The 26,018-nt window shown below is 40.7% G+C and overlaps 2 protein-coding genes across 3 annotated transcripts in view; one reads left to right on the top strand and one right to left on the bottom strand.

Moving 5' to 3' along the window:
• CD47 (CD47 molecule) overlaps positions 1 to 25,558 on the bottom strand; it is a 54,436-nt gene extending 28,878 nt beyond the window's left edge. For both annotated transcript variants that reach the window (XM_082655552.1, XM_082655553.1), the window contains exons 1-3: positions 25,393 to 25,558; positions 12,422 to 12,769; positions 2,007 to 2,096 (exon numbers count right to left, since the gene is read on the bottom strand). In XM_082655552.1, coding sequence (XP_082511678.1) covers positions 2,007 to 2,096; positions 12,422 to 12,769; positions 25,393 to 25,438 — 484 coding nt within the window. In that variant the 5' untranslated portion in view covers positions 25,439 to 25,558. The remainder of the gene's footprint in view (positions 1 to 2,006; positions 2,097 to 12,421; positions 12,770 to 25,392) is intronic.
• Positions 5,371 to 5,769, top strand: LOC309823344 (mitochondrial intermembrane space import and assembly protein 40-like; the record flags this gene model as incomplete). The annotated part of the gene is made up of 1 exon (XM_082655554.1): positions 5,371 to 5,769. The coding sequence occupies one exon, from the start codon at positions 5,371 to 5,373 to the stop codon at positions 5,767 to 5,769; it is 399 nt and encodes a 132-aa protein (XP_082511680.1).
• Positions 25,559 to 26,018: the final 460 nt, after the last annotated feature.

The raw sequence follows: 26,018 nt of genomic DNA, 5'->3' as shown, positions 1-26,018 counted from the left end.
AATTGGCTGATAACGTTATGGGAATTCCCACGATTGTGACTAGTGTTGCTTTTCTTTTGCTGCCTTTAAAACTCTCTTATCTTTAAGTTATGTCATTTTAATCGTGATATGTCTTGGTGTGGATCTCTTTGAGTTCATCTTTCTTGGGACTCTCTATGCTTCCTGGAACTGAATATCTCTTTCATCCCCCAGATTAGGGAAGTTTTAGCCATTATTTCTTCAAATATATTTTCTGCCCCTTTCTCTCTCTCTCCTCCTTCTGGGACCCCTATAATGTGAATGTTAGTATACTTGATGTTGTCTCAAAAGTCCCTCAAACTATCCTCATTTTAAAAATTCTTTTTTTCTTTTTTTCTGTTCAGTTTGAGTGATTTATAGTACTCTGTATTCTAGATCACTGATCTGTCCTTCTGTATCATCTAATCTACTGTTGATCCCCTCTAATGTATTTTTCACTTCAGTTATTGTATTCTTCAGTTCTGATGGATTCTTTTTTCTATTTTCTAACTCTTTGTTGAAGTTCTCACTGTGTTCATCCACTCTTCTCCAGAGTTCAGTAAGCATCTTTATGATCATTACCTTAAACTCTTTATCAGGTAGATTGCTTATCTCTGTTTCATTTAGCTCTTTTTCTGAGAGTTTTTCTTGTTCTTTCATTTGAAACATATTCCTCTGTCTCTCATACTGCCTAATTCTCTGTTTATTTCTATGTATTAGGTAGGTCCATTACATCTCCCAATCTTAGAAAAGTGGCCTTATGTAGATGTCCTATGGGGCCCAGCAGCAAGCTTCCCTATGGCTACCAGAGCCAGATGCTCCAGGGGTGTCCCCTATGTGGACTCTTTGTGCCCTTTTATTGTGTGTGAGGCCAACTCCTGTGGGCACACTGGTGGGCATGATAGGCTCCCCAGCACTGTTGGCTGTGCAACCTGTCAGCATGCAAATGCTACAAGTTGCATGATTGCTGGTGGGCTGTGCCGGTCCCCAGAGCTAATATGCTAGAGGGAGGATTCCAATATGGTGCCCTCCAGTGAAGGTGTTGGAGTGGTAGAACGAGATCACAAAAATGGCTGCCGCCAGCATCTCACTTCCGGGGGGAATTCCAGCTGCCTCCTGTCTCTCAGTGAGGCTCTCCAAGATAAGCAAGTGGGTCTGACTCAGACACCTGTCAAACTGCTGTCTCTGTGCTGGGACTTGGAGCAAGTAAGTTTCTGTGCACACCTTTAAGAGCAAAGTCTTGGTATCCTACAGCTCTCTGGCTCTCCCAAACATAAGTTCCACGGGTATTCAGTCAGACATTTTGGGCACTTGTATTCATGGTTTAGGACCCCCAGGATGGGGAGGTGGATGTGGGGCTTGACCCCTCAGTCCTCGGGGAGGATTTCCATTGTTGTGATTTTCCTCCTACTTAAGGACCCTTAAGTGTGGGTCCTGACAAGACCACACCTCTGCCCCTCCTACTCATCTTGTTGTGGTTTCTTCTTTATATCTTTAATTGTAGAGTACCTTCTCTGTTAGTCTTTAGGTCGTTCTCAGAGACAGTTACTCTGTAAATAGTTGTAACTTTGGTGTGCCGTGGGAGCAGGTAAGCTCAGGGGCTTCCTACTCCGCCATCTTGATCGCTCCTTCTACGTCATCCTATCTTGTCAACACCAATGTAGGCTGTAACCATCTCTTTACCAAAGAAAATAATGTATGTGTAAATGCTCTATAAATATTAAAACCAGTTGAGTCAAAGGTATTGTTATTATCAGGATTCCCGATGTTCATTCTTAAGAAGCTAAGGAAAAAAAAACCTTCTTAGGAATTAAAAGTGAACTGAAGCAAAGTATGAGGAACAATATAGACTTCAAGGAGAATATTAATATTGACTGTATATTCTTATTTACCATGTTATCATGCTTGCTAATACAATTTGGTTAAATAAAATATTTCACCAGCATTGTCTGCCAGAAATAACAATTTAACCAGTATAACATAAATGAAAAATAGAAGTAAGTACTTACTCACAACACCAAACTGTCCCCAGAATAGAAGTATAGCCAAAATTGGGAAAATAACAGTGAGGATATTTTCATTTGGAGAAAACCATGAAACTGGGAAAAGAGAAAACAAAAATCACAATTAACATTTACTAAAATCACTGTAGCTCCTGCCCATGAATAGTGAACAATATATTTTATTGTGGAGATGGAAAATAAAAACAATTAATTGAAACTTTGGTCTTAGGGCTTCCCTGGTGGCGCAGTGGTTCAGAGTCTGCCTGCCGATGCAGGAGACAGGGGTTTGTGCCCCGGTCCGGGAGGATCCCACATGCCGCGGAGCGGCTGGGCCCGTGAGCCATGGCCGCTGAGCCTGCATGTCCGGAGCCTGTGCTCCGCAACGGGAGAGGCCACAACAGTGAGAGGCCCGCGTAACACCAAAAAAAAAAAACCAAAAAAGAAAAACCAAAAAAAAAACCTTGGTCTTAAAATAATTAAGTAACAAATTATATATATAATTTAACTTATACAGCAAATTTTACTTATGAAACAAGAAACTAGTTCTTTAAGTGCTTTTCACCACATTTTCCCTAACCTATGACTTCTGGAAGGAGGTAATATGGTACAGGAGCTTAGAACAAGGTTCTGTAGCTATAGCGCCTGGCTTTGAAACCCAACCCTAACTTACAATCTATGTGATCTTGGACAAAGTCTTAACACCTCTCTGTTCTTCAGTGTCCTCATTGTTACACTGGGATAACTGGACTGTTGTGATTGTTAACGAAGTTAATACATGAAAAGGGCCTAAAACAAATCTTGGCACTTACGAAGTACTCAGTAAACATTAACTTCAATTATTATTATGTGCTCCTACAGTGAACACCTGTATGTGTAACATGCCAAGAATTTACCTTAAACCAACAATGAAGTCTTTCTGTAAAGACTTACTCAGGGTATCAAAGTGTGGAAGTTGTACAACTGGGTACCTTCACCTTACTCTGACTAAAACCAAGACAGATGTGAGCGCTGGCTTTTCTCAAACTTACTCTGGAATAGAAGACGTATTTATGAATAATCAGGCTTCAAATGATTGTTTAGATATAAAGTAACATGAGGGGCTTTAGGTATTAAGTGGTTTACAAGTTACCTAGAGAATGATAATATGAAATGATATGTTCTATATAAAGGAAATTGTGATTTTAAGTCTTCAGAAAGATTTGTTGAGAACTTTTGAAAAATTAAGTTTAATTGCATCTTATCAACTCTTAAGACGATAATTTTACCTGTGAAATTTCTTCTCTAACAATAAAGCCAAGTAAATGCACTGAAAGCATTTCAAAGTTTGCCTGTGAAGAGGGAATGCGCTGTGCACATTTTCAAATCTTCCACTGCTCTGCCTCTGTATCAGCATGCAAGAAGACTTGTGGGATTTCATACAGTAATACTAGCCATGCATTTCTTGTGTTAGCTTATAATGTTAAGCTCTGGTAAATGTTCACAACAATCCACAGAATATAATATTATGAATTCTATCTCACAGATATTGACTTTCCATAATCTAGCATTTTGCACTTCACATAGTACAGACTCAATTGGTTTGTTGCTGAAGGTTCCGATAGTCAAAAAATAGTGAGTGAATGAAAGAGAGTTTTTTGGGGTTGGGGGGTGGATGCTCTCATGGTTGCAGATCTCTACCAAGAGACAGATGTCTTCAGATACTCTGAATTCATATCTTAATTTCCAACTGAATTACTGAGCATCTTCCCATACCAAAGAAAACCCATTTCAATTCAGTCTAAAATCCTACCAGGAAAAACCTTCATGAATCATCTTTAGTTTTTCGTATCTAATGCCCAGAGGATTTGGTAAAAGCTCAATGATATAACGACTATTCTTAACCTATTTTTCTCTACGTGCTTTATTATTTTTTTTGAGTTGTGTACATTAACTCCTCAAATCCTCACAACTATTACATGCCTCCTATCATTGAGGAAACTGAGGCCTAGAGAATTAAGGGTCTTAAGTATCTTAAATCTTCATGTCCCAAACTGACTCCTGAAACTCCTCCCCCTACTCCTTCAGCAAACCTACCCTCTCAGTTTTCCCCATTTCAGTAGTGGTGACCCCATTTCTCCAGTTGCTCAAGCTAAAAACCTTGGGGTCATCCTTGACTCCTTGACTTCTCTCACATCTCACTTCTGGCCTGACACTAAATCCTGTGGTTGCTACCTTCAAGATACAGCCAGAATCTGATCTCATGTTCAACATGGGCTGACAATGAAATGTTCTTTCTTCACTGGCCTCCCTCCTTACACAACAGAACAATCTTCAACAGTCTTAGCATATATTAATAGAAATCTACCAGTGAAAATAAGAAGTGTGTTTGACCTGGTCTGACCACTCATTTTTCACTTACTACACAAACATTTATTAAAAGCCCACCATGGGTAGGGTACTCTTCTAGGTACCTGAGATCTAGCAGTGAATAAGCCAGGTGGGGCTACCGGCTTGAGGAGGGGGAGGGGCTGAAGAAAAGACTCTTGTGGGTAGTAAGGCCTCATGGGGAGAGGAACTGGCTCTGAGCCTTGGACTGGAAAGAGCCTGCCATGTGAGGACAGGGGAGAAGATATGCCAAAGGAACAGCAAGTTGGAGCAACTGAATGATGGCCAGTGTAACTAGAATTTAATGATACAAGATAAGATGGAACGAGATTGCTGGGATTAAGAACTCTCTAATTACCTGTTACCTCTCTCTAATTTGTTAAGGTGGGGAAAGTCTTCTCAGCTTGTTAAGAAAGTTTGGATTTTATTCTATAAGCAATGAAAAGTGATCGGAAACCTTCAAGTAGGGAAGAAATGTGACCTGATTTATTTAAAATCTTCTTTGGCAGCCTTGAAGGGAATGGATTATAGAGAAGCAGGACCTACCAGAAAGTTAATGCAGCCATCAGGTAGTAGCAGGAAGGTAGGACACGGCCCACAAATGCAGTCCTGAGCTCAGTTTTACTCATCAAATTTAAAGACATAGTAGGGAATCGTCCCAAAGGAAAATGACTAGAATAGGGATGCTGAAACCATGAGCAATGGCTGAAGGAACTGGGGATTTTTACCTTAGAGAAGAATAAACTTGGAAGAGAAATACCATACCTCCTAGTGAGTGAGAAATTGCAAGGTTGCAAGTTTTAGCTTGACTTCAGGAAGAACTGGAACTGCCTGATAATAGACTAAAATCCTCTGGGCAGTAAAAGTCTCTTCCTGTCATGCGCTTAGGTAAATATTTGACTGGGAGGGGGCGGGTCCGCGCGGGCCTCCAAGCCGCCCGCCCCTCAGCAGAGAGGCCGCAGCAGAGAGGTCACAGCGAGAGGTCGCAGCGAGAGGCCGCCCCCCAATGCTTCAATCGCCGGAGGTCGGAGCGCCGGGCTGCACCGTGGCCTACTGCTGGCAGGAAGGGAAGGATCGAATCATATTTGTGACCAAAGAAGACCATGAAACTCCAAGCAACGTGGAGCTGGCGTCCGAGGACCCCAATGATCCGTACGAGGAGCACGGACTGATCCTGCCCCACGGAGACCTCAGCTGGAACTGCCCGTGCCTTGGGGGCATGGCCAGCGGGGCGTGTGGGGAACAGTTCAAGGAGGCCTTTTCCTGCTTCCACTGCAGCACAGAGGATGTCAAGGGGTCGGACTGTGTAGTCCAGTTCCGGGCCATGCAGGAGTGCATGCAGAAGTACCCGGACCTCTATCCCCAGGAGGAGGAGAAGGAGAAGCCAGCGGATCGATTAGAGTAAATGGCTGCCTCTGAGGCCATCACAACCAAAAAAGAGGAGGGGTCCAGCTGATGAAGGCCCCGGGGCGTGCTGGGCTCCAGACTCCTTCAGAGAGGATGAACCTCTCCAAGAAAGTGTCTCTCCCTCTGTTGTTCTGTGCACTGTACTCTACAAAATAACGTACTGTGCTGATCAGGGGTCTTGGCCCCTTGACATATACACTGAAAAATGGGTTGTGAGTATGTGTGTCTCACATAACCTATCAGCGAATGTAGCTGCCACTTTTGAATTCTCTTCTCATATTGTCCTGAATTTTGCCTCTTTGAAATAACGTGCTGAATAATCTCAGCAACCCAAACTCATTATCTGGGAGTGTCTCTTGTGAGTGAGCAGATTTATTGTGATTCCTCGTATCCCTTTTAGTAGACTTTATACCTAGTTGGAAAGCGAAAGAGAAACATCTTCCTTTAAAGATGCTGGAGCGGGGCCATTCCTTGTAGAAGAGGCAGGATGATCAGCCCTTGAGTATTTGACCAAGCGCTATGCTTCATTTCTGATATATTTTGGTTTCCAGTTTGCATTGAGCTCCAGGTTTTCTACATTTGGAAAACAGAGCTTTGTACCCTCTGAGTGACTCCCTTTGTAAGTGAAGAGAAAGGCTGTTTATTTCTGTTCTTGTTATTCCCAAAGCCCTGGTTTGGGGTCTGTGTTCACATTGGCTCTGTCTCGGCCTGTTCAGATACAATGTTCTTGAGAGGTGGGAACCTAATCATTGCCAAAGTAGCACCCGAGAGACGAAACGGTGTCAATTAAAAGGAAAGCATGATTTTTACCTGAAAGAAAAATTTTTTTGAATGACCAACTACCTGGGCTGTGATAGAAGTAATTCAGAAATTACATGGGCAGATAGACTAGATGACTAATAGCTGACTCTATACCCCTATGCAGAAATAATAATAATAGCTATTTCAAAGACAGAGGGTGGGATTATAGAACAAAAAATATTATTGTCTAAGTGATTCTTAACTGGAGCTTATCAGAATTACCTGGAGTTTATCCAAATGCCACATACTCTGCCCTTTCAGCTTCTACCCCAATAACTGTGTGTGTGTGTGGGGGGGGCAGGCGTGGGGTGACCCACGAGTCTCTCAATTTAAAATCACTGCTCCATCTCCCTGCTGTAATTTGTCTTCTCTCACTGACATGAACATGTTACCTCTCTCTAATTTGTTACGGTGGGAAAAGTTTGAGGATCACTGAATTGGATGTTTGAGTAGCAAATGAGATGCTAGGGAAAAACCCAATGTTTTATATAAAACTATGTATATGCCCATTAAGCTACTGATTTGCTAGAGTAATTAGTACTGTCAGACGACTAACTCTTTGTCTCCCGAGGGGAGAGGGAGACAAGATACTTCTCTAAGGTCCCTTTCAGTTTTGAGTTTCTATGGCACTAAGAAAATAAATTAAGCTTAAAATGGACTAAGAACAATATTAGATATTTTTCCAGTCCAGGATTAAGAAAGACGATCCAAAGTCAGCCAAACTCTTACTCCACCCAAGCTACGTCTGACAACTATGCCCATTATTCTCCAATTCCTGGTCAGGTAGAGTGGCTCGCAGGAAAATAAACTTACTAGTGGAAAGGCAATGAAATGATACTAAGAGGATGTGGTCTGTGGATAAGTGCTTACATTTTGCTTCCAAGTTTAAACATTATAAAAACCTAGGACCTCATTTCTCTTATCATTGTATACAAAATGGAATGACCTGAAAGAGCCAAGGAATCACTCTCATCCATTAAGCGTGCCTCTCCTTCAAATATATACAAGCTATACCTCCATGCACAGAGAACACGTTTCCACAGAGAATGATCACGATAAAATTTCTGACACTAAAATTCAAGCCAAATTTTTACTTGATGCTTCAGGACTGTGATGGGTTTTTTTTTTTTTTTTTTTTTTTTTTTTTGATGTATTGACTTGGCTAGGGTATAGTCCCCAGTTATTTAATCAAAGCCAGAATTCTAAGGTAGCCCCCAAACACCCTGCCCCCTGAAAGCAGCCTTTTTAAATTCCCTCCCCTGGAGGGAGGGATGGAACTGTGAATATGATGGATTTCATTCCCGTGATTATATTGTTTCATATGGCAAAGAGATTTTGCTAAATGTAATTAAGGCCCCCAATCAGTTGACTTTGAAAGAGTGATTATTCTTGAGGGAGAGGGGGCAGACCAAATAAGAACTTAAAAGGGTTTGGGATTGTTCTAGCAAAAGAAATTCAACATGTTCGAGAGGGATTCAACAAGAGGAGGATTCTCCTTAGCTGGCTTTAAATATGGAAGAGGCTGTGTGGCAAGGAATGGGAGCAACCTCTAGGAGCTAAGAGAAGCCCCCATCAGACATCCAGCAGAGAAACAGGGACCTCAGTCCTACAATCACATGGAATTGAATTCTGCCAAAACCATGTGTGCTTGGAACAAGACCCAGAGCTCCTGATGAGAACACAGCCTGCTAATATCTTGATTTTAGCCTCGTAGGATTGGAGAACCCAGTCATACCATGACCAGAACTGTGATCTACAAAGTGGTGAGCTAATAAATGGGTGCTGTTTAAAGCTGCTACATTTGTGGTTGTTTGTACATGCACTTGAAAACTAACACGAGGATCTCAAAATGCCTTCATGTCAACATTATGAACATAACGTATCTCATGATGATGGTAATGGAAATGGCAACTTTGCTAAACTTGAACAGACCTTTTAAAACAAAACCCTAATAGCTTACTCAGAAAAAAGTAAAATTTTAAGCCTCCAAGTTTTTGTATCATTAATACTATAAGTATAAATGTTAATAACACATTTTATAACTATTATTATTTACATTTAGTAATCTTGTTGTTTACAAGGTGTTTCCACAGAAACTATATACAGGGGTGGTAAACATACTGGTTTTAAAGACAGACAGATCTAGGTTAAAATCCTGGCTATGACTCTGGTCTTGAACAACTACCCTAAATCTCTCATGCTTCCTCATCTGTTAAATGGTAAGACCTATATCTACCTCCTAGAGTTCTTGAGTTCAGGACACAATATACATAAACTGTCTGGCACATATACATAAACTATCTGTACCCTAATAAATGTAAGATTATTTTACTGTTCTTTTGTACTATCACTTCCTTGAAAGTAGGGATTATGTCTTCATCATCAATGAATCCATAGTGCCTAACATAGCACCTGACACATAGTAGGTGCTCAATAAATCTTTGTTAAGTAAGCAAGATATTTTGAACAAGCCTGTGATGGAAATGGTATTCCCATCTTACAGATAAAAAACAGAGGACCAGACAGGTTGAGTTTTTTTATCCAAATTTTCTTAAACTAGAAAATGGTAATGTATTGAAAAAGCTTTCTAAATTCAAGTCCTGTGCTCTGTCCATGGTACTATACTATATGTAGGCACCAGAGGTATATAAAATCTCATAGAGAGGTATACTTATCTCATAGGTAGTATTTCTAAAATACTGTGCTCCAAAAAAAGGGCACAAAGAATGGCCACTCTTAATTCACATTCTACTAAGTGGAATTCTCTATTACACAATTTCTACTCCTCACTTATGCCTATATTTGTGAAAAAGTACCACATTGTAAAAATGGTTTCTATTGCCTAAATCCCCAAAGTCCCCATGATGGGTAAGTCTCATTATCACAATACATTTGTATTCCACTACAGGAGTCCTGCTCCAATTAACTTTTTGTGCAGAGAGAAGGTTTTTTTTTTTTTTTCCAGTAAAAACTGGGTACAAAATAATGACATGACAACAGGAGATGCTGGCAAGGATGTGAAGAAACTAGATCACTCATATGTTGCTGATGGGAATGTAAAATGGTACAACCACTCTGCAAAACAGTTTGGCAGTTTCCTTCACTTTGTTATACAGCAGACACTAACACACCATTGTAAAGCAATTATACTCCAATGGAGATGTTAAAACAAACAAACAAACAACTAAGCATACACTTGCATACAGCTGAGTAATTGTACTTCTGGGCATTTGTTCAGAGGAATGAAGATTATGTGCACCTAAAAACCACTATATGGTAGTTCACAGCAACTCCATTTGTAACAGCCAAAAACTGGAAACACCCAAAATGTCCTACGATAGGTGAACAGTTAAACAAGCTGTGATATACCCATACCATGGGATACTACTCAGCCAAAAAAGAGAGAGAAAGAGAACAAACTATTGATACAGGCACAACCTGGATAGATCTCAAGGGTACTGTGCTGAGTGTAAAAAGCCAATCTCAAAAGATTACATACTATATGATTCCATTTACATTACACTGTTGAAATGACCAAAGTATAGACATGGAGAACAAATTAGTGCTTGTCAGGTTAGCATGAGGGAGAGCTTTGTGCAAATGAAATAGTTTTATATGATTATGGTGGTAGTTACATAAATATACATATCATAAAATGACAAAGAATATACGTACATTGTACCATTGTCAACTTCCAAGTTTTGATTTTTTTTTTTTTTTTTTTTGTGCAATACGTGGGCCTCTCACTGTTTTGGCCTCTCCCGTTGCGGAGCACAGGCTCTGGACGCACAGGCTCAGCAGCCATGGCTCATGGGCCTAGCTGCTCCGCGGCATGTGGAATCTTCCCGGACCCGGGCACGAACCCGTGTCCCCTCCATCGGCAGGCGGACTCTTAACCACTGCGCCACCAGGGAAGCCCCAGGTTTTGATATTTTAGTATCATTATATAAGAGGTAACCAACCACTGGGGTAACTGAGTGAAGAGTACCCAGCACCCCTAAGCACCACTCTGTTCTATCTTTGCAACTTCCTGTGAATCTGTAAGTATTTCAAAAAATAAAAATGAATGCAAAGCCCAATGTCTGAGACCTCTGGTAGAATTTTCTACGTTCTCTACAGTGAAACAGTACTTCCTCATTTGAATGGTCCCAGAGTAAACACAGTTCATATTTTTATAGGGTACTTTGAAAACAAAGAAAGATGAAACAATCACACACAAAATTATAAACTTTCTCTTCATCTCAGATGTTGGTATTACTTTCTCATCCATCTTCATTCCATCTTCTGGCCTTTCAAGTCTCATATCTTGAGTTTACCACTCAGTGACCTACACTACACTAAAAAATTACTGGTCCCTATGCCTTGTTTTTTCATTCCAATGAAGCTGTACATTCCTTCAGAAATTTCAACTAGATATTAGGTTATCCAACTCCAGATTAGACTCCTGATGAAAGGTATACTCTAAAATAAAGAAAAAAAGCTCTTCAGTCCAAATTAATATCAAATAAATAAAAGTTACAGTGTAAGAGAGATTTCTGAGCAGAAAAGCTTTCCAGATTCTGCTAGCCTGCTCTAAGCCATCTCCTGCCCTCCCTCTCACAACACCCCAGGCCAGCTTCAGCAACCTGATGCCTTCCTTCATAAAACAAACACCCCCAAAACACAATTTACATCTGCAAAGCACTTTGGTTCACAAAGCACTTGTACACAAGGGATCTCATCTGGTGCTCATTAGACTGTAGAATACATAAAAGCAAGTATCTATTTTCATTCCCATTTTAGAGATGAGGTAACTTGACTTGGCAAAGTAACTTCTCCATACCATAAAGGTGAACAGTTAAGTTGCAGAATAGGGGATATAACTCAGATCTGTTGATTCCTAATCCTAAGCAATGTCAAAATATTCTATCAACCTAAGCACCCCATTCCCAACGTGGTAACAGATATTTAGTAACAGTAAATGCGAGAAGAACAGAGGCAAACAGCGGATCCAATTGAACTGATCTGATCCCATTGAAAGCAGAGGTTCTTAAAGTATGATCTAATCCTGAGATCGGTAATATGTCTAGTGATTCTAAATACAGCTTTCAAAATAGGAGGTTGAAATGTACTTCTATGTGGTTGAAGAACTCAGCTGGCACAGCAAAGAATAGAAACAAAGGAGACTTTAAATTTACTCCAGGTAACTACTGCTTTATGCAACTCACCAACTCAAGTTTGTGAAGAAAGGGCAGAATAACGGTGCTATAATTTAAATAATTATAAATAAATAAATTAAATTGGATCCCTAGCTCTCCCACATCTTGGCCAAGGGAAAAAATAACAAAGCAAGGCTAAGCACAGGAAACCTCAAGGAATCATCTATGATAACCTGATTTTTAATATTCTGATTCTCCTCCTAATCTGTTCTTTCCAGAGGAAGCATGGCTGGGACTTGTCAACCATTGATCAAAGTGTAAGGTTAAAAAAAAGGCAAAATAATTGGAAAAAGCCTTGAAAATTAATCACATGAAAGAAAGTACTTTTGATGGCAGCAAACAGAAATGCAGAGGAGATGACCCCCCGGACTGCTCACCGCAATATAACAGTCCTCAGACAAAAAGTTTGAGAACCACACAATGTACAAATTAACCAACAACAAAGGAGATTTACTGTGAAAAGCAGAAGAGCATATAAGATAAAACTCGTGATCTTAAAGCTGCTAAACATTCCATCAACATTTATTATTAATAGTCTGCTTTTTGATTCAAATGAGTTGGTGGCCCCATGTTACCCCCCCCCCCCCCCGCTTTCTAACAGGATCATGTTGCTTCAGGAGAAATAAAAGGGAAACTTTATAGAAGTCTTACCAACACGATATTTTAGTTCTACGATGGTTTCGCCTTCTCTGCTTAATTCTGTTACTTCACAAGTGTAGTTTCCTAAGACGGCTTCACGTTTATCCATCGTCAAAGAGGCAATGCCATTTAGTAATTCTGATGGTGAGATTTTTGCACTAGTAAAGATATCGCTGGAATTGGACCTTTGCTGAACTCCATCAAAGATGAAAATGTCTTTTCCTTTAAATTTCCACCTGACATACAATTCAGCGATGCTCTTCGCCTCTATGTTATTAACAAAACATGGGATGACAACAGTTTGATTGCAAACGGTGTATTCTACAGATTTGGTTGTATTGAATATTAGCTGAGCTGAACCTGGAAAAGAGAAATAAAATGGTTTCATTTCATTACAGAATTCTATACTATGAGATTTTACGTATGTTACAAATCCTTAAGATAAAGAGAAATACTTCTATTGTTCACTTAAGCAAGCAAGCAGCTATAGAGAAGAGAAGATGGGCAAGGTTAAAAAAAGAAACAAATTATTTTAATATTAACATGCACAGCTGATAGACAATACTGTACACTTCTTGCTTATTCATTCCCAGTAAAACAAAATATACATTCTCACACATCTTGGGAATAAATTCAGCAACTGTGTTAGAACATGCAGGTGTAGTATCTGGCTTTGGAAGCTTTGAAGTAATCATTACTGTCTTCTGATATATGTAGAAAAATACTATCCTTACTATGAGAAAATTTTAAACAGAAAATAAAACCAAATATTATATTCAGTCTTAACTTCTATACACTCCTCCAAATAGAACTTGCTAAACTGATATGAAGTTTATCTCTATCCCTATGTTGCACTTCCGAAAATGGTGTCAGGCTCTACTGTACTTAAATATAAAAAGTAAATCACATGAGTCACATCACATCTTTCCACTAGGATGGAAAGTCTTAGAATGCTAAGGAGAAAAAAAACATTCTCTATGGCTATTTTCCCATTGCAAAATACAGACAGCAACAGACATTTTGTATGCAAGTATTATAAAAGATTATACACAATTGAATGGTATTTTCCCACTCCCACATTTCATTGAAACTAAGGAACAACTTCCAAATGTATATTACAGGTATCCCTTCCTTCTAGAAACCAAAAACCACCCAAAATAAAGCTAAGATGCAAGTTGAAACCAAGAGCAGATACTGCTAATAAGTAGCATATATTCCATCAACTCTTTTCAATAGGATAAACTATTGGTTGTTGCCTTATAAAAGAGGGATTGAGAAATGCATCACCTTTCATCTAGAATGTGTAAAACTGTGGAGAAATTGTAGTTGTCTTCCATATTCTTCAGCCATTTATCAACTCTTTCATCTAAGTAGTTCCTTGGTGTTTCTCTCAAAAAAAGCACTAACAAATATAAATAAAACCTCAAGTTTAATCATTCATCTTTAAGATTTTTTCCTTCATCGGGGCATAGGATGGTATTACTCTAGGAACATAATTACTATTCAATAAATGCCCACTGAATTGAATGCTAGGATGCAAAGTGGAATATGAACTGAACAATGTTCAAGAAGTCTGAGAACAAATGCCATCTCTGTCAATTTTCAGTATGCGACCTTAAGCAATTCACTTAACTTCTCTATGCCTTGGTTTACTCTCTGTAAGTAAGAGGATCAAAAAGGGCTTCCCTGGTGGCGCAGTGGTTGAGAGTCCGCCTGCCGATGCAGGGGACGCGGGTTCGTGCCCTGGTCCGGGAGGATCCCACATGCCACGGAGCGGAGCGGCTGGGCCCGTGGGCCCGTGGGCCATGGCCGCTGAGCCTGCGCGTCCGGAGCCTGTGCTCCACAACAGTGAGAGGCCCGCGTACCGCAAAAACAAACAAACAAAAACGAACACTGGGCTGCTTCACAGAATTGTGGTCAGCAACACAGGAGAAAATATATTGGCAAGTGCTCTCTAAACAATACTGTGCTATAAATATGTAGGATGATACTATAAAAACTAAGCACTATACAGCATTTTAATGTAATGTTCCAGACCTTCTCTGACTGGCAGGTCTAAACTGTTACATTTCTGGGAATCTGCAGTCTGAATCAATCCCGTGGGCCTCCATAGCTCACCTCTCCCTAGTTCTTTATATTTCTAGCCACCCAAATATCAGGAAGCCCCAGGCAAAACCTGGACTTCCAACTGCATTCTTCAAAACCTTGGAGTTGTAAATTATTTCCCCTGAGAAATAAGCATTAGTGGGAGACTACAGTGTACAAGGAGAGAAGAAAAGTGGCTATGATGTTGGAATTAGAAAGGAAAGAAAGTGTCAGAAAATATGGTCAACGATTTTGAAATGGACAAAAAGATTACCGGGAGTCCTTTCAGCGGAGTGCTGGGCACTGTCTGAGAGATGCGAGTGCTGGGCACTGTCTGAGAGATGCTTTTGGAATATCTGATTCTATAGGGGCCTGTGCATTTTGCTAAGACTGGGCTGCTTTTACAACTTTGTAAGTTGTAGAAAACTGATGGTAATGCGAATGATTCAGATCCATAGAGATACAAATAAACTTTGTTCTGCCATTGATTTCCACCTGGTGGAAGAGAGGAATTTAAACAATTACATTTTAGGGGCTTCCCTGGAAGTCTAGTGCTTAAGACTCAGTGCTTCCACTTCAGGGGGCACGGGTTTGATCCCTGGTTGGAGAACTAAGATGCTGCATGCCTTGCAGCGCGGCCAAAAATTTAAAAAAAAATTTTTTTTTTAAATTACATTTTACTGTGCTGAGGACACTGACCAATTTTGCATTTGCTCACAAATTCATTTCACCATTCCTGATTTCCCATATGTACATGTGTCTATTCTTCGAATTCTCTTTTAAAACCAAGATGGTTGTACCGTTTTGCTGGTTTGCTTATTAATGTGAAATAAAAACTTTGACACATGTTCATTTTATATTTGTTTGAGTCAAGATTTTACCTTCTAAAAATTATCCTTTAATTAAAGAGATACAAGTGAAGAGCTAAGTTATCCCAGCGATCTTTTTTAGAAGTGGTAAGACCGCTTCTAAGTAAGTAAGAAGCAGTCAGCAAGCACTCCACGATTTCATAACTTATGTTTAGAAAACGAATTTTCGAAAGAATACAGAAAGCACTGATTACACTGTTATTTGTTGTCATATTAATGCAAACATTTTTATAGCTGAAGCAATTTAAGTAGAATAAATGCTGTCAATAAACTTCAAAGTGAAATTGACCTGGATAAACTATAATTTGAATAATCCTTGCACTAATAATTAATAAATATAGTCCAAAAATGTTGCTCCATCAGCTGTTAACTACAACTTCATCCTCTATAAACATTTGTTAAAAAGCTATTAAGCAGTAAAATTATCTGATTTGGTTTTTCTCTACTTTGCCTACTGCCTTTTGATGAAACAGCAGAGTGAAGAAATGATCTAAAATAGAGCAAATAAAGGATCATATAGATAATTATCATGAATAAGTAAGTTCTGAATAATCAAGAAATGCCTACAGCAGTCTAAATCAGATAGAAATTGATAAGTATAACCATCAGCCATGCTAGAGTTACAGATAAATTAACAAATGAAATGAGAAAATTAACTTATATCAAATGCCAAAAATATTGGACCTTACAACCTCTGTGAATACAGACCACCAACTCAAACCATCTCATAACACAGTCCTCAAAACAGCTGCTATACACTTTCAGAAAAGGCTTAATACATGATACTCACAGTACACAGGTCTAGGTCAGAAATGCTAACATGCAGCAAATGTTTATTGAGAATCACCTGATCTGAAACACTGTGACAGGATGTGGGGATACATTAATGGAAAAAAATGTATGAATTATCTTTAAGAAGCTTAGAATTCTCACTTGGGGGACTGACACATACTTTTTATAACCCAAGGTCATAAGGGCTGTCCTTCCTGAATGAAGTGCTATGGATGGGCAGGAAAGTAATCAGTCTTACGGATTTCAAGGAAAATATTTGTTGGGTCTTCCCTGGTGGCACAGTGGTTAACAATCTGCCTGACAATGCAGGGGACACGGGTTTGAGCCCTGGTCGGGGAGGATCCTACATGCCGCGGAGCAACTAAGCCCATGTGCCACAACTACAGAACCTGTGCTCTAGGGCCCTTGAGCCACAACTACTGAGCCCGTGTGCCACAGCTACTGAAGCCCATGTGCCTAGAGCCCGTGCTCCACAACAAGAGAAGCCACCACAATGAGAAGCCCGCTCATTGCAACAAAAAGTAGCCCCCGCTCACCACAACTAGAGAAAGCCCACGCACAGCAGCGAAGACCCAACACAGCCAAAAATAAAATAAAATAAATAAATTTATTAAAAAAATAAAAGAAAATGTTTGCTGCTACTAGGGGAACAACAGAAGATTGCCATAGACCCTGACCATTTAGGCCTTCAATCTTTTATCGTTTCACATGTTCCACATAAAAGTTCTCTCCTGTGTAACAACCCTGAAATCACTCTCCTTTTGGAATAGGTTATCTTATACTCTCTGAAGGAGCCCTCTCTTCCTATTTCAAGTTGAGTCCTCCAGATAAGAAACCAGAAGCTTCCAATACTTCCACCTATAAATTTTCCTGCTACCCCAACTATCCACACCTCTCTTCCCCTCATTTCCTCCTCTTCAGAAATGAACCCTGTCACCTGAGAGCTAGTTTACATTTCTGCCCCACGCTCATCAATCTCCTCGAGAACTTTCCCTCGTTGACTATCATCCTCCGACATCCCTCAAGTTCATTTACAGTAGGTTTAAAAAAACTTTTGTAAATGCTTGAATATTAGCCAACTGAAAAACAAAATCCCTTGTACTTGTCTCTGTTTCCTAGCATCCTAGAAAGATAACCTACATGCATTTCTTCACCTCTTATTCACTTCTTAAATCTCTGCCACCTGGCCTCCACCCTGGCCTTTTTCACTACAACAGCTCTTGCCAAAGTCACCAATCATCCCCTGTGAAAACGGAATGCACATGGTTCACTCTCTATCTTGACTTCTCTACAGTTCTTGAGCCAGTGGGCAGCTCCTTTCTTGCTCTTGTCTCTTGGCTTCTACGTCTCTGGATTTCCTCCTAGAGCCTTCACCACCTCGTGGCAGCATTTTTTCTTTATTGAAATCTATTCCTTGACTCATAATAAATATTAGGTTCCTAAGGACTTCCTGTCCAACGCTGCCCCCCACCCCTCCCCGCCCCAGTATTCTCCCTCACTCCAGGTTTTAACTACCCACTCATTTTATTTAACTAGGCCTCACCTTTCTCCTTAACTGTAGACCTTGGAAAGCCAACGGGCTGCTATGTGTTTCCACTTGGATGCACTACAGTTACTTCAGAGTCAACATGTCCAAAAATCTATTTACCCTCTGCCTATCTTCATTCCAAATCCTCACTTCCCTAAAGTATTTTCTATTATCCACCAGTCAACCAGACCTGGACCTACGAATCACGCTGGATTCTGGCCTCTCCTTAGCCATGGAGAGTTCTTGTTAGGCTCAGCCTATTTAACAGTTCCTAAATCCAATGTCTGTTGTATGAATTAATTAGACATTCATCATTTCTGCCTTGAACTATTGCCATACCCTCCTAACTAGCTCCCTGCCTTCAGCCTCAATGTTTCCCCATCCCAGCCATGTATTTTCCACAGTTCCCGAAATAACTGTTCCAAATGCAAATATACACTCTTTTGCCTAATATACTTTAAAGCACCCGCCGCCCCCCGACTTTCAGGCTAAATTCTAAGGGTATTAGCATGGAATACAAACTAGGTCCTTCAAGATCCTGTCCAGCTCCACTTCCTGTACTCCCTCATTTCCAAACTAAGCTCCAATCATAATGACCTTGCAATTCCATGGATATGCAAATGCACTCTCTTCTCCATGCCTTTCCCCCCACACACAAGCTGTTCCCCAGCCTAAGGAGGCCTGTACCTTTCACTGGGTGTTCAGGTAAGAGCACAAACTTTGGAGTCAGACCTTGGATGGTGACTTAGCACTTTCTAAGTGTATAACCTTAGGCAAGTTACTTAATTTCTGTATCTCAGTTTCCTCATCTATAAAACGTGAATATTGATAGTGTACACCTCATAGAGATTTTGTTAAGATTTAATCAGATAAAGAACATGGAGTTCTCATTTCAGTGCCTTTCACGTACACAGCAAATGTTCAATAAATGGCAGCTACAGTTCACTAACTTTGGCTCTTCCTGAAAGCACGGTTGAGATGTTCAATCCTGTCCCCTTCGTTGCTACTACTCAACTGTATTCATCCCTTCTTATTGCTCCCACTGCCCCCTCTTCAAGTGCTGTCACTGCATTTACTATCAAATCTTGTAACTACTGTTTTATTTTACTGATCCCTCCTTTAGGATCAAAAGATAGTAATGCAAGAACCATGTCTTCATTTGGTATCCTATGGATCTAACCCAGGGTCCAGCAAGTAGGACTTAATACATTTCTTCTGAATGTAAAAATTTAAAGTATGAATCCCGAGAAAGGAAAATCTAAACATCATATCAGGGAAGATTCACTCTTGTTCCATATTTCAGAAGAATCCTCCACTGTTTCTTACTTCTATAGACCTGATTACAGTATCGTGAAGCTACATATTTTAATGAAAAATCTAAATCAAGTCAGTTGCAGATTGGATGGAACAGTTCCTTTAAAATTACTTGTAGTGTCTAAGAATGCTCTTCCTACCAGGTGGTCTTTAAACTGGGTCTGGAAGGAGAAGTAGGAATGTTATAGAAAAGTAAGAGCTTTCTAGGCAGAGTACACAATGAGTACAGAGGAATGAAGAAAGAGAATAACCGCAGGCTGGTGATTATTCAGGTGAGCTCTAGGAAAGGGGGCTGGAAAAGATGGTTAGGAAGTATTGTAAAGGCTTCCTTGAATGTCATGCTGAGGAGTGTGGAGTTGAAAACACAAGCAGTAGCAAACCACTCAGACTTATTTACATTAAAAAAAAATAATACAGCAGTATGAAGGGTGAATTGCGGCAGGAAAGGAGATGGGAAAGAAGATACATTAAGAGATCACTGCAGGAATCCAGGCAAATGACAACTGAAAAGAAGGCAAAAAATTACAGTAAAAAAACAAAAAAGGAAAATCGACATAAGTCAGATGTGGGAGGTAAAGGAGAAGAAGAAAGAAGAATTGTAAAGTTGTTAACTAAAAAACAAACAACCCAATACAAAAATGGGCAGAAGACCTAAATAGACATTTCTCCAAAGAAGATATACAGACTGCCAACAAACACATGAAAGGATGCTCAACATCACTAATCATTACAGAAATGCAAACCAATACTACAATGAGGTATCACCTCACACCAGTCAGAATGGCCATCATCAAAAAATCTACAAACAATAAATGCTGGAGAGGGTGTGGAGAAAAGGGAACCCTCTTGCACTGTTGGTGGGAACGTAAATTGATACAGCCACTATGGAGAACTGTATGGAGGTTCCTTAAAAAACTAAAAAAAATACCATATGACCCAGCAATCCCACTACTGGGCATATATCCTGAGAAAACCATAATTCAAAAAGAGTCATGTACCACAATGTTCATTGCAGCTCTATTTACAATAGCCAGGACATGGAAGCAACCTAAGTGTCCACTGACAGATGAATGGATACAGAAGATGTGGCACATATATACAATGGAATATTACTCAGCCATAAAAAGAAACGAAACTGAGTTATTTGTAGTGAGATGGATGGACCTACAGTCTGTCATACAGAGTGAAGTAAGTCAGAGAGGAAAAAACAAATACTGTATGCTAACACATATATATGGAATCTAAAAAAAAAAAAAATGGTTCTGAAGAACCTAGGGGCAGGACAGGAATAAAGACGCAGACGTAGAGAATGGACTTGAGGACACAGGAAGGGGGACGGGTAAGCTGGGACGAAGTGAGAGAGTGGCATGCACATATATACACTACCAAACGTAAAATAGATAGTGGGTGGGAAGCAGCCACATAGCACAGGGAGATCAGCTCCGTGCTTTGTGACCACCTAGAGGGGTGTGATAGGGAGGGTGGGAGGGAGACACAAGAGGGAGGGGATATGGGGATTATGTATATGTACAGCTGATTCACTTTGTTATACAGCAGAAACTAACACACCATTGTAAAGCAATTATACTCCAATATAGTTGTTAAAAAAATTAAAAAGTAAAATAAAATAAAAATAAAGTTGCTAGCTAAAATATCAATAGTATGCATAACTAGTTAGATTGTGGATTAACTATAGAGAAAAGAGATTTAGGGGTGAATGTTCTTTCAATATTTAATAGGCTGAGTATTAAAGGTACCTGTGGTGCAATGAAATGGAGATGTCCAGTAGATCCCAGGATATATCAATTTGGATTTAAGAAGAAAAGTCTGAGCTACAAAGACTTGGGAAATACCAAGAATATAGGTGGTAATTGAAACTGTGAGCATAAACAGGATCACCCAGAGAGTCCTTGCAAAGCAAACAGAGCAGGTACCAGAGAATAAAGTGTTGGCGAATACCAATATTTATGGAGCAAATAGTTAAAGAGGAGCAAACCAACGATGTGGGAAAAAGAAGTGATAGAAGTAGGTGAGGCAGCAAAGAATGCCACTGCAGACACCAAGGGTCTTAATATGGACAAAACAGATGTCAAGCAGGATGAGTAAAAACAGCCTCTAGAGAGTTAAAAATTCACCATTAGCTTCTTTACCTGCAGCAATGTCAGCAGACTAGGGACTCGGCAGTATAAGAAAGCAGAGAAAGAAGGCAGTAATGGAAAGAGCGTGGAGCCTGGGACAAGGCCAAGGTTTTTTTGGTTGTTCTTCTTGTTTGTTTTTAATATGGGGTGAAACTTGAGCATGTCTGCTAGCTAAGACGAAGGAATCAATGAAGAAGGAAAGATCTAAGGTTCAAAGCTTAAGGATTAAGGTGATTAGGCAGGTCTCCGAGATGGTGGAAGTGAAAGAGCTGTAGACAGGGGATCCTTTCCTTGGAAAGTGAATAGGAACACTTCTGACACTGGGTGAAGGAGGAGAATGAGACGAACGTTGCCTAAGATATTATGGACAAGTTTAGTAATGGTGGGCGGGAAGTTGAGAGAGTCCACACCACACATCACTATTTTTTGCAGTAGAGTAGGAAGTTAATTATTTGCTTGGAATGGATGTTCAGGATTGGGGTAAGAAGCCCCAGCAGTCACTAAGGTGAATGAAGCAACGCTTGTTGAGTAAAGACGCCTGCAAGAAATGAATCCTACTAATATTTGTCATCAGGCTTGGTCTCTGGTAGGAAGAACTGGAGTCTCAAACTGAACTGGGTTAGAATTAGAGTCAAAAGGAGGATTTAGTCAGATCTCTCCTCAACAGAAACTAAATAAAGTCTGGGGTAAAATGGAGGTGTCCACACCTGTTTAGTTCTAACTCAAACTAATCTCCCACTCGATTTCAAAGTGGCCTCATAGGAACGGAAATGGTCAACCTAGAATTATAAGGCCCGGGGCAGTTTAAAGTCAGTAACATCCAGAATTACAGCCTTATCAAGCACTTAAAATATATTAAGTATTACTGCGGTATAAAAACAAAAAATCCCTTCTCTTCATAAACTACACTTTGAGTTATTAAGAGGCATACAGTCCGAAATTTGTCTGTATGTCCAAGAGGGCCTTGCAAAATGCTTAGAGCATAACGTGGGCTCACACTTGCTTGAAACAGGAAAAGCAATTTTGATAGACCCTGCACTTGCCAAATCCCTTGCCTTGCTTTTTAACCTATGAGTGTGACATGCATTCAAATATGCACTTATTCTCCTAATCTAAATCTTAAACCCTGGGATTGACCAGATTCTGAGTCTTATACAACTGCTCCATGGAGATGGAATAAAATATTCAGAGCAGGGTGTAACTTCTAATTCCTGTTGCAACTCCATGTAACCACAAAGAGGGAAAATTCAGGTTCTACTGTCTTAGTCTAGGTATATCAGAATCAAATTTCCTGGGTGCTCTATATTTTTTTTACTTTATTACTACAATGAGTTTAGCAAAATTGATCCTACACTATCATTCTTGTTCTTTTATCATAGAAGAAATATCGGCACTAGTACATAAAGTGAAAGTTGCTTTATCACAACCCAAGAGTGCATTATATTATGCTGAGGCACAAGATATAAAAATATAGAAATTTTTCTCCTGTATAAAAAGAGAAAAAAATTTTCTCTTGTATAAAAAGGTATGACAGCAAAAACCTAAAAGATGGGTAAAATGGTTATATGAAAATTACATCACGAAAAGAACATAAATGTATAGTAGCTAGAGTTGAATTAACATCAAGGAATGCAAACTTAGTTTTAATAATGCATTTTGGATTTAGAATGTTTATCAATTTTGGGAAAACCACCTATTTTTCCTCTTTAGAACCTGGCCTTTCAAATTTCCATTAACAATTCAGTGGCAAAGATAAAACATCTGCCAAAATACAGATGACAGCATGAGCAAATGTCCTAATGGTAGGCATTTAGTGTAATGCTTTAGCATACTGCCTCTAGACTGCTGGGCGGACCCGGAAATAAGTACTTTTAAATAGGCATTTACTTCCTCAAAATGGCAAATTGTGGTTAAAAGTAATATATTCTTGAGGAGAGAAGAAAACATTTTTGTTTAAGCAAGCCAAATGACTACTAGACTTATGCAATAAAAATGTTTTTTTAATCATGTGTACCTTTGATTTTAAAAACTCACTTTGAACAAAGAAAAATCATTCAACCACTGATAAGACAGTTCACATCACTGTCCTTATGTGAGTAGCGTTTTATTTACCAGTTAGTGAATACCACTGAAACTGCTGATGTGCTTTTAAACAATGTATAATTGGACATATGGGGGAGGGGGGAGGAAAGGAGAATAGTAACTCATTCTACATCTTGTAAACCAATAAAGGAGGTTGTATTTTTCCTGTAATTAGAAGGAATGGGCATTTTAGACAATTTCCTTTACTACAAAGATCAGTGGAAACTGTAGTGGTTACCAGGAAGTAGCATTTGATTAACAATCATTTATAAATGAAAAGGAAAGCAAATCAAACCTGAGTACAAATAAACATACAAATCCATGACTTCCTTACTCATTTTAGAATCTAATTTCAGTCTCCCAAATACTTTGGTTTATAACTACTTGTGTTCTGAGACTGTTAACATCTCTTCATACATGTTCTTTTAAAACTACATATTAAACACACATGCATAAAAATCCATTGTATCCTATGACAAACACTATCCCTTCCTGTTTTATATTCATCAAATGCATAATGCCTCTGTTTTGTTTTTTTTTCAGGTTATTATTAACTAAGTACAATGAAATACCATAAATTCTGAATTCTAAGACTCTGTAGGGACTTGAGCACACTACTATTGTATGTAAATGAGTGCTAATTATATGTGATCATACCTATTACTAAAAGAGGCCTAACCATTTCTATCCCCAAAAGTACCAATCTAGCGCTTCTTTCTAATCTACTTGAAAATAGGACCCCGTTTTTAAAACAGTACATGATTTACACTTTTTACGCTTCAAACTAGCTTTGAGACCAACGGTCTGAATTAGTAATATTTTATTACAAATTCATAATCGGGTTCAATATAAGGCTTTCTGATCATACAACAGGTTTCTGATAGCAGTATTATTTGAGCTATAATGATAGTAATGGGCAGTAAGCCGTTAAGAATGATAACAGAAAACACTACCTTACCTAATATCAACCCTTCAGGTAACAGAGATTGATTATTAGCAGCTCCAACATTCCAGGCGGCTTCAGAGTGAGGAAAGAGAGCTAAGCCGGGACTTAAGGGCATTTTGGAAATAGCTTGAAGTCACAAGCCTTTATGAATGGCACAGTGAGGCGAATAACCCGTTTAAAATGTAATTAACTTAGCATTCTAGAATAAAATGTAACAACTGCTTGTTACTGTTACTCCAACTCAATTCTGAATTTTACAAAAAGTTCACAGGAGGCTCTATAATGTGAAGTGTGACAGGCACTGTACAGCCACGAAAATTCCCATTCCTTCCTCAGTTGTTATAGACGAAGCACACGTTTTAAAAAAGAGAAATGGATTCCAAAAGCTTGGGGGGCCAAAACGCCTTTGGCGTCGAAAGACACTAAATCTCACTCTGCCGCAAATATGCTTTGACTAGAGGTTACTGTCTTCATACTTCAAGCGAAATCTGGATTACTTTTAAAATGGTTCCCCTAAAAAAAGTAGGAAAACTTGAACGTGCAATTCGGACTGTATTAAAGTGGTTGATGGGGCGTGGGAGTAGCGAGAAAGAGTTTCCATCCAGGAAGCTTATATCTAGGGTATTAAAAAAAAAAAAAAAGGCAGCCAGAAGAATCTTCTGATTAAACGCTGGGCTGGAAATGAAACTTAACTGTGTCCTTTACGTCCCCTTAACTCCTATGTTCAGGTGGGAGGACAAACAGGAGAAATCCCTTCTTTCAGACTTCGCCAAAATGCGCACTTGCATCGCATGAGGCTCGGGCCCTCCCACTCTCCCTCCTTCAACCCCAAATGCGTTTAAAGCACTGAGGAGGGTGCGAAAGAGGGGGGACCCTAACAGCTGCCAACCCCTCTCCTCTGATCGCGCCCTTTCTCTCTACAGCTAATTTTTGCGCGAGGTGCACGGTTTGGAGTCTTCCTCAGTGTGTGCATCTGGAGGTGGAGAACAGGGGAAGATAAGCCCCGCTCTCACCCAGGGGAAGAGGAAGAGGAGGCAAAGGAAGCAAAGAAGGGGGAGCAGATTACCCGCGGGGCCCTCCCACGTCCGCACCCCGGGCGTGCAGGGCCCGCGTGCCCCGCGCCCTGGCCACCCTCTCCAGGGAGCCGCCGGGCCAGAGGGGGCGCAGCCCACACACCCGCGGGGGCGGCGAGACACTAGCCGCAGAGCCAAGAGCGAGTGACCACTCACCGCAGCGCGCCGAGCCCAGCAGCAGCAACACCACCAGGGGCCACATCTCCGCCCCCGCCGCGGGGTCGCCGCCGCCGCAGGTGTCTGGAGCAGGCGCCGCCGCCGTCACAGAGAGGACCAACCGCCGCCTCCCGTCACAGTCAGGACCGGGCGCCCAGGCGGCTTGGCCGCGCGCAGGCGCGCTCCCGCCGCCCCACACCCGCTCCCCCTCCCGCGCGGGCCGCGCACGCGCGCTCGGCCTCGCCCCCGCCCCGCCGCGACTGCTGTTGACGCGTCGCCCTCACGACTCGCGGCCTCGAGTTCCCACTCCCGCCAGCTCCCCAGCGGTGGCGCGCGGCGGGCTTCCCGGTCACGCCCTGCCGCCCCAGTCCCCCGCCCTCCTGTCAGTGTCCCCGAGACTGAGCGCGTATTCCCACGGTCACCGGGGCCTCATTACCCCTGTCCCTGTCTGCTGTTCCCTTTTTGCCTCCCGCACCGCCGTGGGCCCCACTGTCCTCCCTCCACTCGTCCTCTCCTGCTTTCACTCCCATCCTCACGCTTCAGGAACTACCGCCCCAGGCGCTGCTCAGCCGGACCGCGGAGTCCCGGCCCCTCTCGAGCCCAGGATCACTCGCCTCTCCCGGGGT

Source organism: Grampus griseus (genome assembly GCF_964374135.1).
Source record: "Grampus griseus genome assembly, chromosome: 5".
Lineage (NCBI taxonomy): Eukaryota > Metazoa > Chordata > Mammalia > Artiodactyla > Delphinidae > Grampus > Grampus griseus.
The sequence above is the reverse complement of the archived record's forward strand: the minus strand, read 5'-3'. Positions and strand labels throughout refer to the sequence as shown.